General features: G+C 42.2%; 1 protein-coding gene across 1 annotated transcript in view; it reads right to left on the reverse strand.

Annotated features, from left to right (window-relative positions):
* The window catches only part of LOC132824716 (IQ motif and SEC7 domain-containing protein 3-like), a 142085-nt gene that overhangs the window by 111951 nt on the left and 15932 nt on the right, over window positions 1-14202 (reverse strand). Inside the window, exon 3 of the mRNA XM_060839388.1 lies at window positions 2590-2751. Coding sequence (XP_060695371.1) covers window positions 2590-2751 — 162 coding nt within the window. The remainder of the gene's footprint in view (window positions 1-2589; window positions 2752-14202) is intronic.

Raw genomic sequence — 14202 nt, forward strand, 5'->3', positions numbered from 1 at the left:
GGTAGAATGTCAGGTTTTATTGGAGGGGTGGAGGGGTTGTCGGGTCAGGCGTGTGTCAGGTTTTATCGGAGGCATGTTGGGTCGGGGTGTCTGTCAGGTTTTATCGCGGGGGGGTGATGTCAGGTTGGGGGGCGCTGTATCAGGTTTTATCTGATGGGGAATGTTGAGTCGGGAGGGTGTCAGGTTTCATCGGGGGTGAGGGTGGATGTCAGGTCAGGGATATCAGGTTTTATTGGTGAGGGGTGTGTCAGGTTAGGGGGAGGTGAGAGGTACGTTTGAGTTCGGGGCTTGGTCAATTTTGGTATGTTGAGCCAGGGAGTAGGGTGAAAGGATTTGTCTGTTTCTCTTGGACACAGTTAGTGTTGGGAAGCTCTCCTGTGTGAAGCTGTCCAGGCTCCAGTTTGTATTTTCTGTTTAAAAGACAGTCTTTGCTGAAACTTTAAATAACATCAACAAGAAAATATTCAAAGGTACTTCAAGCACTGCAACTGGCTGTCATCATTCAAGAGAAATGATTCTTTGTATTGCTCTGATCTTTGATAATTCACCTTTACCATACAGCTTATAGTACAATCTAATGCTTAGGTGAAGCCTTCCCTACAAACCACTGCCTTGCACAAAGCCACAGGACAACCAATCTTTGAAACGCTGATCCAATAGTACCTGACATAAACCAAGCATAAAAGTCACGGAAGTGATTTAATTTAATGGCTCCTCACTAAATGAAAATGAAAATGAAACTGACTATGCAAAGTTATGTAGATCAAGGGTTGCTCACCCTGCCAATGAGCTTGTGTGTGCTGTTTGTAAGTTGCATTTCCTCTAATAAAACACTAAATAAACACTAAAAAGGACAAACTGTCCAGATTGGTGCTTGGCATACCACTATCATCCAAGTCATGGCACTCTCACAGAGAACAGTATCCTTTATTCAACAGAAAGATCATCAAAATTTCATTTGTAGCTTCTGGCACACATACACTCAAACACTTATCACACTTCATCAGAAGTTGTAATAATACTGCTGCATTACCGAAAAAAAAACAAATTCTTCTTCACCTCTAATGGCAACTGTCTTTTTAAATGGTGTTGGTACCTTTAAAGTTCACAACACAACAATTATTCCTCTCCTTTTTTGCTGGCTGTGCCCTTCCATCAAGTTAAGAGGAAATCTAGATGCTCTGCTTCTGGCCCAACAGAATACACATGCAGTGCTTTCATGATTAACTTTTGTGGGCGGCATGGTGGCTCTGTGGTTAGCACTGATGCCTCACAGCGCCAGGACCTGAGTTCGATTCCTGCCTCAGGCAACTGTGTGGAGTTTGCACATTCTCCCCGTGTCTGCGTGGGTTTCCTCCGGGTGCTCCGGTTTCCTCCCACAGTCCAAAGATGTGCAGGTTAGGTGAATTGGCCATGCTAAATAGCCCATAGTGTTAGGTACATTAGTCAGAGGGTAATGGGTGTGGGTGGATTACTCTTCGGAGGGTTGGCATGGACTTGTTGGGCTGAACGGCCTGTTTCCACACTGTAGGAATCTATCTAATCAAACTCTGTTCCTAAACACAGGAAGATCGTCCCTATGATAGATAAGGTTAGAAGTCACACAATACCATCGCAAACTTTCAAAGTGTTGTTCCTTCATCAGTGCTCTAAAAACTTGTGATTTCAAATAAACCTGTCAGACTAGAACTTGGTGTCATGTGATTCTGAGTAAAAAGTGAGGTCTGCAGATGCTGGAGATCAGAGCTGAAAATGTGTTGCTGGTTAAAGCACAGCAGGTTAGGCAGCATCCAAGGAACAGGAAATTCAACGTTTTGGGCCAGAGCCCTTATTCCTGATAAAGGGCTCTGGCCCGAAATGTCAAATTTCCTGTTCCTTGGATGCTGCCTAACCTGCTGTGCTTTAACCAGCAACACATTTTCAGTCATGTGATTCTGACCTTGTCCACCCCAGTCCAACACCACAACCTCCACATCATGTCTATGATGGATACTCATTTGAAAGAATACATGCTCCCTTTAAGTACATGATGTTTAAGTGGAACTGTTTTCTGTATTATTCTAATACAGGTTTTTCAGAATGCCCCATCCCCACATTCCAGAACCCTATGTAAGTGCTGTGACTGGTATGTTGCTTTTCTTCCAGCAGCAATTTTTCTGCTTTTAAATTTTTATTTAAAAGCCTCTTGTGCCTCTCGATCACAGCTGCAAATGTGTTGCTGGTCAAAGCACAGCAGGTTAGGCAGCATCTCAGGAATAGAGAATTCGACGTTTCGAGCATAAGCCCTTCATCAGGAATGCCTCTCCCCAGGAACAGCTCATCTGTCACATTGCACTTTGGATTGCTGCGGCTGCACCTATCGAAATACTGATATTGGCATGAAGCATTGTAAAAGCAATTTTAACTATTTATGACGATTGCAATATTTCCTGGATTATGAAACGGATGATCTTTTTCACCAAGGCTTTACTTGTTTAATTTTCTACTGGATCTGTGGGGGTCATATTGAATCATTGGTCTCTTGGTCTGTGAGCTGTTAAAAAGAACGTGGGGTGATGGGTGCATGAGGAACATGTGATCACTACTCACTCCAAAACATCCCTATTGAATTGCTTTTTGCTGTTGCCCAGAAACTCTCCAATCATCTGCCGGCTCAATCCTTTTCGCTGCAGTAGGAAGTGGGCGACTCCAATCGCTGTGTCAGGGATAAATCCACGGGCGATCAGGAACTGAATTCCTTTGTCAGGATTTCTGAAAAATAAAAGAAAATGGAAAATGAAATAATTTTGAAGGAAACTAACAGAAGGCAACATACAAGGATTCAAAGATACACTAATGTGATGGCTGATTTTCTGAATGCACACCAGAAATAGGAAATCACACCTCTGCTGGTCAAACATATCAAGAAATCAAAAATGAGCATTTATAACGTGCCTTTAACATAGCAAAGGCATCCCAAGGATCTTCACAGGATTGCTATCAGACAAGGCTTGACATTGAACCACAGAGATATTAAACAGGTGACCAAAAGCTTAGTTAAAGAGGTACATAGTAAAACGTATTTTAATGTCAGAAATAAAGGTGAAGAAATGTGGAAGAGGTTTAGGGAGGGAACTCCAGAACCTGAGCCTCAGCAAGCTCACCCTGCAGCCACCAGTATCAAACTGGAAATCAGCATGCACAAGAGGTCAGATTTGCAGGTGATCTTGAACAGTTGTAGATTTTGAAAAGGAGAAGAGGCTGCATGGAAGATATATTTTAAAAAATAAGAATTTTAAGATCAAAGCACTGTCAGGCTGGAAACCAAAGTTGCCCACTGTCAGGGGACATGAGTAAATGGAACTTGGTCTGACTTAAGATTTTTCATCCATTGAAAACAACACATGAAAGGTTGGGCACGTTTGATGTGCAATTTCAGCTGCAGTGTGAGCCTAAAATCTTCAGTAGCTTGAGATGGTAGTGGACCGGTTATACTCTTGGACTAGTGGTCCAGAATCCTGGAGTAACGACCCAGAAATCTAAGTTTAAATCCTACTGTGGCAACTTGAGAACTTTATTTCAGCTAATTAAATAATTCTGGAATAAAAATCTAGATCAAGTAACGAGCAGATTGTCATAAAACTCCAGCTGGAGTAGTAATACTCCTCAGGAATGGAAATCTGCCATCACTACCCGGTCTGGTTTACATGTGACTCCCATCCGCTTACCCCTAACTGCCCTTTGAAATTCCCCAAAGGCAAAAGGATGAATAGTAAATGCAGATATTTCAAGCAATGCCCACATCCTGTGAAGGGATGAAGACCTGAACAGACAGAAATGTGTTAAGTTTCAGAAAATAAATAATTATTTTGCTGCAACACTACAACAGCTGATAATAAGGTTGTTGCAATGTACACCAGTAAAAGTATTTAACAGTATACAGCCACTTATGCCTAAAGACCCCCTCCGCAATTTTCAACACTGCTATCAGCAGAGGCCATTTTTAGCTCTTCTCTCTTCAGTCCTGGTCCACAGCTGGAAAGCACTAATGCAAAATGTTACTTTTCCTGCAAAAGTATTGGCGATGCTAAAACATTCACTACATTATTTAATTGTTGCTTTATTTTACAAAATATAACACCAAACAAATGAGCTAACACAAGAATAAATTAAAATGAAGAAACCATTTGTAACGTTTGTTATTCTGCTGTGTGCTGCTAAAGCTTTAACAAGATACAATTCCAAATCCTGGGCCAATAAGGATCCAGGGAGATAGTGAGGAAAGAGATCAAACTGCGGCTGGTACAGTTAAGAACAGAAGCGAGTCAAATAGTCAAGGCAGGCAGGGACAAGGTAGGACTAATAAATTAAACTGCATTTATTTCAATGCAAAGGGCCTAAGAGGGAAGGCAGTTGAATTCAGAGCATGGTTAGGAACATGGGACTGGGATATCATAGCAATTATAGAAACATGGCTCAAGGATGGGCAGGACTGGCAGCTGAATGCTCCCGGATACAAATGCTACAGGAAGGATGGAAAGGGAGGCAAGAAAGGAGGGGGAGTGGCATTTTTTGATAAGGGATAGCATTACAGCTGTGCTGAGGGAGGATATTCCTGGAAATACATCCAGGGAAGTTATTTGGGTGAAACCGAGAAATAAAAAAGGGATGACCACCTTATTGGGATTGTATTATAGACCCCCTAATAGTCAAAGGAAAATTAAGAAACAAACTTGTAAGGAGATCTCAGCTATCTGTAAGAATAATTGGATGGTTATGGGAGGGGATTTTAACCAATGGGCTGAGAAGTGGCAGATGGAGTTTAATTCAGATAAGTGTGAGGTGCTGCATTTTGGGAAAGCAAATCTTAACCGGATTTATACACTTAATGCTTGTTATTCTGTTATGTGCTGCTGAACAAAGAGACCTTGGAGTGCAGGTTCATAGTTCCTTGAAAGTGGAATTGCAAGTAGATAGGATAGAGAAGAAGGCGTTTGGTATGCTTTCTTTTATTGGTCAGAGTATTGAGTACAGGAGTTGGGAGGTCATGTTGCGGCTGTACAGAACAGTGGTTAGGCCACTGTTGGAATATTGCATGCAATTCTAGTCTCCTTCCTATTGCAAATATGTTGTGAAACTTCAAAGGGTTCAGAAAAGATTTACAAGGATGTTGCCAGGGCTGGAGGTTTTGAGCTATTGGGAGAGGCTGAACAGGCTGGGGCTGTTTTCCCTGGAGTGTCAGAGGCTGAGGGGTGACCTTATAGAGGTTTACAAAATTATGAGGGACATGGATAGGGTAAATAGACAAAGTCTTTTCCCTGGGGTCAGGGAGTCCAGAACTAGAAGGCATAGGTTTAGGGTGAGAGGGGAAAGATACATGGGGCAACCTTTTCACGCAGAGATTGGTACGTGTATGGAATGAGCTGCCAGAGAAAGTGGTGGAGGCTGGTACTATTGCAACATTTAAGAGGCATTTGGATGGGTATATGAATAGGAAGAGTTTGGAGGGATGTGTGTGGTGCTGGAAAAACACAGCAGTTCAGGCAGCATCCAAAGAGCAGGAAAATTGACGTTTCGGGCAAAAGTCCTTCACTAGGAATGATGAAGGGCTTTTGCCCGAAACGTCGATTTTCCTGCTCCTTGGATGCTGCCTGAACTGTTGTGCTTTTCCAGCACCACTCTAATCTAGAATCTGGTTTCCAGCATTTGCAGTCCTTGTTTTTACCTTGGAGGGATATGGGCCGGATGCTGGCAGGTGGGACTAGATTGGGTTGGGATATCTAGTCGGCATGGATGGGTTGGACCGAAGGGTCTGTTTCCATGCTGTACATCTCCATGACTCTAATAATACTCTTCTGGAGCACACATTCGATTTATTTCGTTCCAGATTCTATGCAAGGTCTGTAATGGGTTGAGTGTCTCTGAATTCAGTCAGGGAGGAGTGGAAGCTATCCAGCACAAAGCTGGTCAGAGGAGAATCATACTGCTTCAACCAAAGAGATGCAAAGAGTAAGTAGCCACAGCAATAAGTACTAACAGCACCACATGAGGCAGAGCAAGTTAATAGCACAAAAGATTAAATAGTCTTACCAGGGCAGTTTAGGATAACAGCAGTAAGTGTACTATACAGTACACTAAATTCTCAGCCATTTGCAGTCAGATCCCCTTAATCCATGTTTAAATAATTAAATAGGTCAGGATTACAGGAATAGGAAATTTAACCATGGCTGATCTGTATCTCAACTGCATTTATTCATCTTGGTTTTGTATTTCTAGAATAATAGAGATATACAGCACAGAAACAGACCTTTTGGTCCAACCCGTCCATACCGACCAGATATCCGAAATTAATCTAGTCCCATTTGTCAGCATTTGGATAAACTTCCTATTCATGTACCCACCCAAACGCCTTTTAAATGCTGTAATTACACCAACCTCCATCACCTCCTCTGGCAACTCGTTCCACACACACAATACACTCTGTGTACAAACATTCAATTTTGGGCCCTTTAAAATTATTCCCTTCTCACCTTAAACATATGCCCTCTATCCTGGGGAAAATATCTTGTTTGCTCATCCTATCCATACTCCTAATGATTTTAAAGAACTCTTTAGGGTCACCTCTCAGCCTCCGATGCTCCAGGGAAAACAGCCCCAGCCTATTCAGCCTCTCCCTACAAGCTCAAACCTGCCAACCCTTGCATCATCCTTGTAAATCTTTTCTGAACCTTTTCTGAACCTTAGCAACATCTTTCCTATGGCAGGGAGACAAAAAATTGAATGCAGTATTCCAAAATAGCCGAACCAATGTCTGGTAGAGTCGCAACATGACCTCCCAATTCCTATACTCAATGCACTGACCAATAAAGACAAGCATACCAAACACCTTCATCACTATCATGTCACCTGTGACTCCACTTTGAAGGAAGTATGAACTTGCACTCCAAGGTCACTTTGTTCAGCAACACTCCCCAGGACCTTACCATAAAGTGTATAAGGCTTGCACTGATTTGCCTTTCCAAAATGCAGCACCTCACATTTATCTAAATTAAACTTCATCTGCCACTCCTTATCTATTTGGTCAAGATCCTGTTGTACTCTAAGGTGACCATCATTGCTGTCCACTACATCACTAATTTTGGTGTCATCTGCTAACTTGCTAACCATACCTCCTATATTAATGTCCAAATCATTTATATAAATGACAAAAAGCAATGGACCCAGCACTAATCCTTACAGGCACGCCACTGGTCAAGGCCTCCAGTCCAAAAAGCAACCCTCTCCCACCACCCCGTCTCCTACCTTTGAGCGGGTTTTGTATCCAGATGGCTAGTTCCCCCTCTATTCCATGTGATCTAACCTTGCTAATCAGTCTACAATGCAGAACCCTGTCAAATGTCTTGTATTGAAGTCCAAAGAGACAGTGTCCACAGCTCTTCCTTCATCAATCTTCTTCATTACTTCTTCAAAAAACTCAATCAAATTAGTGAGACATAATTTCCCACATTCAAAGCCATGCTGACTATCCCTAATCAGTCCTTGCCTTTCCAAATACATGTACATCCTGTGCCTCAGAATCCATTCAAACAACTTAACCACCATTGATAAAAGAATCACCATTCTATAGTTCCCTGGCTTTTCCTTACTGCCTTCCTTAAATAAAGACACAACATGTCTTCTGGCACCTCACCTGTGGCTATCTATGATACAATGAACTGACATAACCTATTAGGTTTGAATGGACAGAATTCTGGATTCTTACCATTCAACATACAGAAGGGCTTCCTGAGACCACTCTCCTGACAGCCTTGTTATAACTTTACCGAAATAAATACTTTTTCTCCATCCATTCTATCAAATCCTTTAATCATCTTCAATCATCTTCTCATCCTTTATTCTCAAGATAAGACTGAACTATAGACAATGTCCTCATTATTTGTCCATTTTAGTCATGGAATGTTCCCAGACAATTTCTGCTACATCTCTCCGATGTTAGTATGTCCAGCCTGAGGTGCATTGTCCAGAATGGAGCCAGGAACTCCAAATTAAGTGCATCAAACACAGGAAGTGTAACATTTGCCCATTTTCTTCCTGAACAAAGCTCAGTGCAAGCTGTAAGAACAGCATTTCACTTTCCCCTGGGGACACTGCAGCCTTTGGGATTCAATATTGTGTTCTATAATTTTAGGGACCTCTCTGGCACCATAAGAATGTCATATTAACCAACTATTTGCTGGTTGGTTAAATCCCCGAGTCTGTTACTGGCAAAGCTGTGGTACCTATTCAGGAAACAGTTGGAAACGTGGGGCTTCAGTCAAATTCTGCTGCCCATTGTTGGGTAGGTTCTGTGAAGCAGCTAGAAGACATCATAGGTCTGCCTTTTAACTGGAAGACTACACTTTAGTCTGTCTTTCAACAGTAGCTAGGAAAGCAGCTTGTCTACATTTGACAGGTCCAGCACATCAGTTGCTGTACCATACATCTGCTTCCTAGACTGTTTCACGATATATTTGTATGTTGTGGTTCTGTTCGCCGAGCTGGAGGTTTTTGCTGCAAACGTTTCGTTCCCTGGCTAGGGAACATCATCAGTTCTATTGGAGCCTCCTGTGAAGCGCTGCTTTGATGTTTCTTCCAGTATTTATAGTGGTTTGTTCTTGCCGCTTCCGGATGTCAGTTTCAGCTGTAGTGGTTTGTATATGGGGTCCAGGTCGATGTGTCTGTTAATGGAGTTTGTGGATGAATGCCATGCCTCTAGGAATTCCCTGGCTGTTCTCTGTCTGGCTTGTCCTATGATGGTAGTGTTTTCCCAGTCAAATTCATGTTCCTGGTTGTCTGAGTGTATGGCTACTAGGGATAGCTGGTCATGTCGTTTTGTGGCTAGCTGATGTTCATGGATGCGGATTGTTAGCTGTCTTCCTGTTTGTCCTATATAGTGTTTTGTGCAGTCCTTGCATGGTATTTTGTAAACTATTTTGTGCTGTTAGTAGAGAGAACACCCAACGGAGAATTCACCACAAGGGTACACAGGAAACCAACACACACAGACCAAGTCCTAAACTATGAAAGTAACCATCCCAACACACACACAAACGAAGCTGCATCAGGACACTATTCAAAAGAGCCACAACACACTGCAGTACACCAGAACTGCGAAAAGAGGAAGAGGAACACCTATACAAGGTATTCGCCAAAAACGGATACCCACGCAACTTTATCACCAGATGCCTAAGAGATAGACCACGGAACGAGGACATGCCACAACCAAAAGGACTAGCCACACTACCATACGTCAGGAGCGTCTCAGAACTGACAGCCAGACTACTGCGACCCTTAGGACTCATAACAGCACACAAGCCAACTTCCACACTCAGACAACAACTCACTAGAACAAAGGACCCAATAGCCAGCACGAGCCAAACTAACGTAGTTTACAAAATACCATGCAAGGACTGCACAAAACACTATATAGGACAAACAGGAAGACAGCTAACAATCCGCATCCATGAACATCAGCTAGCCACAAAACGACATGACCAGCTATCCCTAGTAGCCATACACTCAGACAACCAGGAACATGAATTTGACTGGGAAAACACTACCATCATAGGACAAGCCAGACAGAGAACAGCCAGGGAATTCCTAGAGGCATGGCATTCATCCACAAACTCCATTAACAGACACATCGACCTGGACCCCATATACAAACCACTACAGCTGAAACTGACATCCGGAAGCGGCAAGAACATCCATCAACAGACACATCGACCTGGACCCCACATACAAACTACTACAGCTGAAACTGACACCCGGAAGCGGCAAGAACAAACCACTATAAATACTGGAAGAAACATCAAAGCAGCGCTTCACAGGAGGCTCCAATAGCACTGATGATGTTCCCTAGCCAGGGAACGAAACGTTTGCAGCAAAAACTTCCAGCTCAGCGAACAGAACCACAACAACAGACACCCGAGCTACAAATCTTCAACCAGACTTTAAATATATTTGTATGCAAAATATATTTGTGTTCTCATGGGGAGTACAGAAATATAAAACAAAATTAAATTACCCTGTTACTTTGAATTAGACAATTAAACATGAATTCTCATGAGAGTATTATGAGAATTTTGCAGCATTAAATTTAACCTCTATTTTTGAAATTAAAAACAAGTATTAAAAGGTACAAGTTGAATTTTATACAGTATTCAATGAGTAACCGTTACTAAACAGGTTCTCCACACAATAAGTTAATTTTGCCTGATAGCTAAATTGGATAGTTGCTGAAAATGAGGATGGGAATCTTTTACATCCATTTAATGCAATGTGAGTAGCATGCCAACTTTGTATGCTATTCATTTGAAAGATTTTTGCAGCCACTGCTAACCATGCTGTTAACTCACTGCACACATCAGCAGGGGATCTAATGTCATTAGGAACTTGCATTACTACTTAAAGCTAGGCTGCACCTCTTAAAGGGGAGATAATTTGTAGGTGGTGCAGGACCTGGGAGTCATTCTGCAGCTGACTCTGATCTAGAGAAGATTGAATAATGGCTAGCCAAAAAGATGAACTCACATGAATGGTCAAGGTCAGTAAATGAATTTTCATGCCATTATCTTATCAAATACATTATTAGACTCAGACACAGCTCAAAGCAAACCATCACTTACCTTTTACAGCACTTTCCAAATCTGCAGGCTCCACCACCTAAAAGAAAAATGACACAAGGGAACACCACCACCTGCAAGTCTCCCACATTATCTTGAATTGGAACTACATTGCCCTTTCTACAGTGTCAGAAAGGCAGAAACCTGGAACTTCCTTCTAATGTGGGTGACAGCTGTGCCAAATGGAATGCGGTGACCCATGACAGCAGCTCAACACCACCTACTCAGGGGAAATTAAGGATGAATGTGATTTGTCTTATCATCAATGCCCAGGTCCCATGGACAGAAGAATACTTAGTATTCAGAAGATTCATTCACCCTAACAACACTCAGCATTACTGCACCTGCACATTCACACTTCACAGCTTTCACATACTGCCATCCAGTCAACTGTAAGTCTCATTGGCCAAACAGATTGCATGAACCTCACACTAGGTGGCAGTTCACATCTTTATTCTAACTTTTGTGGAGGAGATGAGTGATGGTCCTAATGAGAAAGGCCTTTGTTCAGACTGTGATCATGCTGGGGCTGAACCTATTTAAGATGATGATATCCTTATATATACATACAAATACATTCATATGTATAATGTATTCACACCTATCCCTCATCCCATGATCTCTTTTGGCAGAGAAACTGTGGATAGTACAAGCATGTATCATTTATTTACCCCTCTTTCTTTATCATAGTCCTACCCTTATCCTTGTTCTCCTTAGATAGAATTACGAGATAACCTGCATTCAACTTCTGAAACAGCAGGAGCCTGCCACAATTCATCAGTCTTCCAAATTCAATAATCCATGCAGAGCTCCCACCCAATAAACACTAGTGCAGTGAGCACATAATAGCGTGTTATCGGCCTTCACTGACAGGCATCTTGATGCCAACTCTCTGACCTTCTGGAAATAGGTCAAAGGTTATCCTGTTTGCTTGCAATATTGGTAAACTTAAGGAAAGTATATAACAGATAAGTGCTCAAAGCATGATTAATGCAAAGAATTAACATAATTGGCCAGATCTGTACATTGTTCAATGTTATGGACTTATAACATCCAGGATGTGGATTAAAACTATAAAAGGTTAACCTCATTGATGAAAACCTTTCAGCCTGCAGACGTTTTGAGATTGGACTAAAGTTGGAAATTATGCTTCAATCATTTATTCAGTAACGCACTGAAGACTTGAACCTTTAAAGACCCTCCGAGATATTGCAGCTACTGTTGTGAAAAGAGGCTCTTTCATGGTTTTTCATGTGCTGCTGTCCTCCTGGTGAGGTTGCACTGACCGTTTGAATGCTAGAAATCTGAAACAAAACAGAAATTGCTGACAAAGCTCAGCAGGTCCGGCAGCATCTGTGGACAGAAAGCAGAGTCAATGTTTTGGCCCAGTGACTCTTCATCAGAACGTTGATTCTGCTTTCTCTCCAGAGATGCTGCCAGACCTGCTAAGTTTTTCCAGCAATTTCTTTACTTGAAATGGGATTTGTATGTATGGTTGAAAGTGTCAGAACAGGGAAGGTCAGAGTTGGTGGCTCAAAGAAACCCTTATAATTCCTACAGTCCACTAGTTTCTTTCACATATGTGCCCAGCCAGCTAAGTGAAGATGCCAAAATGGCTGCCAGTAACTATTTTGGATTTGTCCATACGGTGCTGCATGGTACAGGCATTGGAGGTGATTCTCTCAAATTCCAGGAGAAGCAACATGTTGCATTGTTTTTAAACTTTGGAGAAAGAAAAGTCAAAACAACAGCACTTTTAAAAGGGAGAAGGACAGACAAAGGCAGCATATGGTCAGGTCAATGCAGGAGAGAGAGAGAGAGAGCGAGAGCGAGAGCAAGAGAAACCCACGCTGTAAACTGACAGAGCAGTGAACCTGCACATTTACTGCCTTTGCTGTGAATTTATGTATCGCTGGACATCGGAGTGCATCTAGGAAAATTAACAAACACTAAAATTTGCAACTAACCTTGGAGGAACCTGTTTAGGAGAGGTCACAGCAGAAAAACAGGTAAGTAAATAGTTTTAAGTGTGGCCTTGCTGTAAGTCTGCAGTAGTGACTAGAGTTTTTTATTTCTTTATTATATGTTTATTTGAGATATGTCTCTTGATTAAACTTACAAATTGTAGCCATAAGTATTAAGTTAGCCTGGAGCAGTGTTTTGTAGACGAACAAGATGGTGCTATTTTCTGGGTCTGGAGATTGGAAGAAGCAATAATAGTCCTTAGTAGAGTGATATGTTTTTTCTTGTCAGATGTAAGAATTTACGGACCAGTTTACATGCTATTGAGGATTATATCTGCAATAAATGCCATTGGTTGTGAATCCTATCAGATCGAATGGATTGGTTAGAGAGACAGTTAGAGGCAATTAGGAATTTGCAAGATCAAGGGGGTGTTATGGATGACAGTTATAGGAAGGGAGAAAAGTTGCAGATTGGGTCACGTAGATGGGTTAACTCCAGGAAAGGTAGGAGAGGTGGCAGTTATTGCAGGAGTCTTCTGTGGCTATCCCCATTTCAAACTAATATGCTGTTTTGGAAAATATAGGGAGTGATGGGTTCTCAGGGGAATGTGGCATGAACAGCCAAGTTTCTGGTATTGAGACTGGCTCTAATGCAATGAGGGGTATGTTGGATTCCAAGAAATTGATTGTGATAGGGGACTCTCCAGTCCAAGGCACAGACAGATGTTTTTGTGGCCAGCAGTGAAAAATCAGAACAGCGTGTTAGCTCTCTGGTGCCAGGATTAAGGATGTCTCAGAGAAGGTGCAGAATGTTCTCAAGGGCGAGAAGGCCCAGCAGGAGATCATTGTACAAAGTGGAACCAATAAGGGAAAAGGGAAGGGAAGGGAAAGGGAATAGGAAGGGAAAAGGATGAGATTCTGAAGGGCAAATGTAGAGATTTAGGCAGGAATTTAAAAAGGAGAATCCTTGAGAATAGTGATATCTGGATTACTCCTGGTGTTTACGAGCTAGTGAGAGCAGGAATAGGAGGTAGAGCAGATGAATGCATGGTTGAGGAGCTGGTGTATGGGAGAAGGACTGACATTTTTGGATCATTGGAATCTCTTCTGGGATAGAAGAGACTGTACAAGAAGGATGATTTGCACCAGAATTGGAAGGGGACTAATATACTGGCAGAGAGATTTGCTCGAGCTGCTCAGGGGGATTTAAACAAGTAAGTGGGGGGAGGGGGGGAAAACGCAGGGAGATAATGAGGAAAGAGATCAATCGGAGACTGGTACAGTTGGGGAAGGGAGCGAGTCAAACAATCAGGGCAGGCAGGGACAAAGCAGAGAACAAGGTAGGACTGATTAATTAAACTGCATTTGCTTCATTGTAAGAGTCCTAACAGGGAATGCAGATGAACTCAAGGCATGGTTAGGAACATGGGACGAGGATATCATAGCAATTACGGAAATGTGGATCAGAGATGGATAGGACTGGCAGCTTAAATGTTCCAGGATACAAATGCTACAGGAAAAATAGAAAACGAGGCAAGAGAGGAGAGGGAGTGTTGTGTTTGAAAAGAGATAGCTTTACAGCTTCTGAGGATGGA

The sequence above is a fragment of the Hemiscyllium ocellatum genome, chromosome 19 (assembly GCF_020745735.1).
Source record: "Hemiscyllium ocellatum isolate sHemOce1 chromosome 19, sHemOce1.pat.X.cur, whole genome shotgun sequence".
NCBI classification, from domain to species: domain Eukaryota; kingdom Metazoa; phylum Chordata; class Chondrichthyes; order Orectolobiformes; family Hemiscylliidae; genus Hemiscyllium; species Hemiscyllium ocellatum.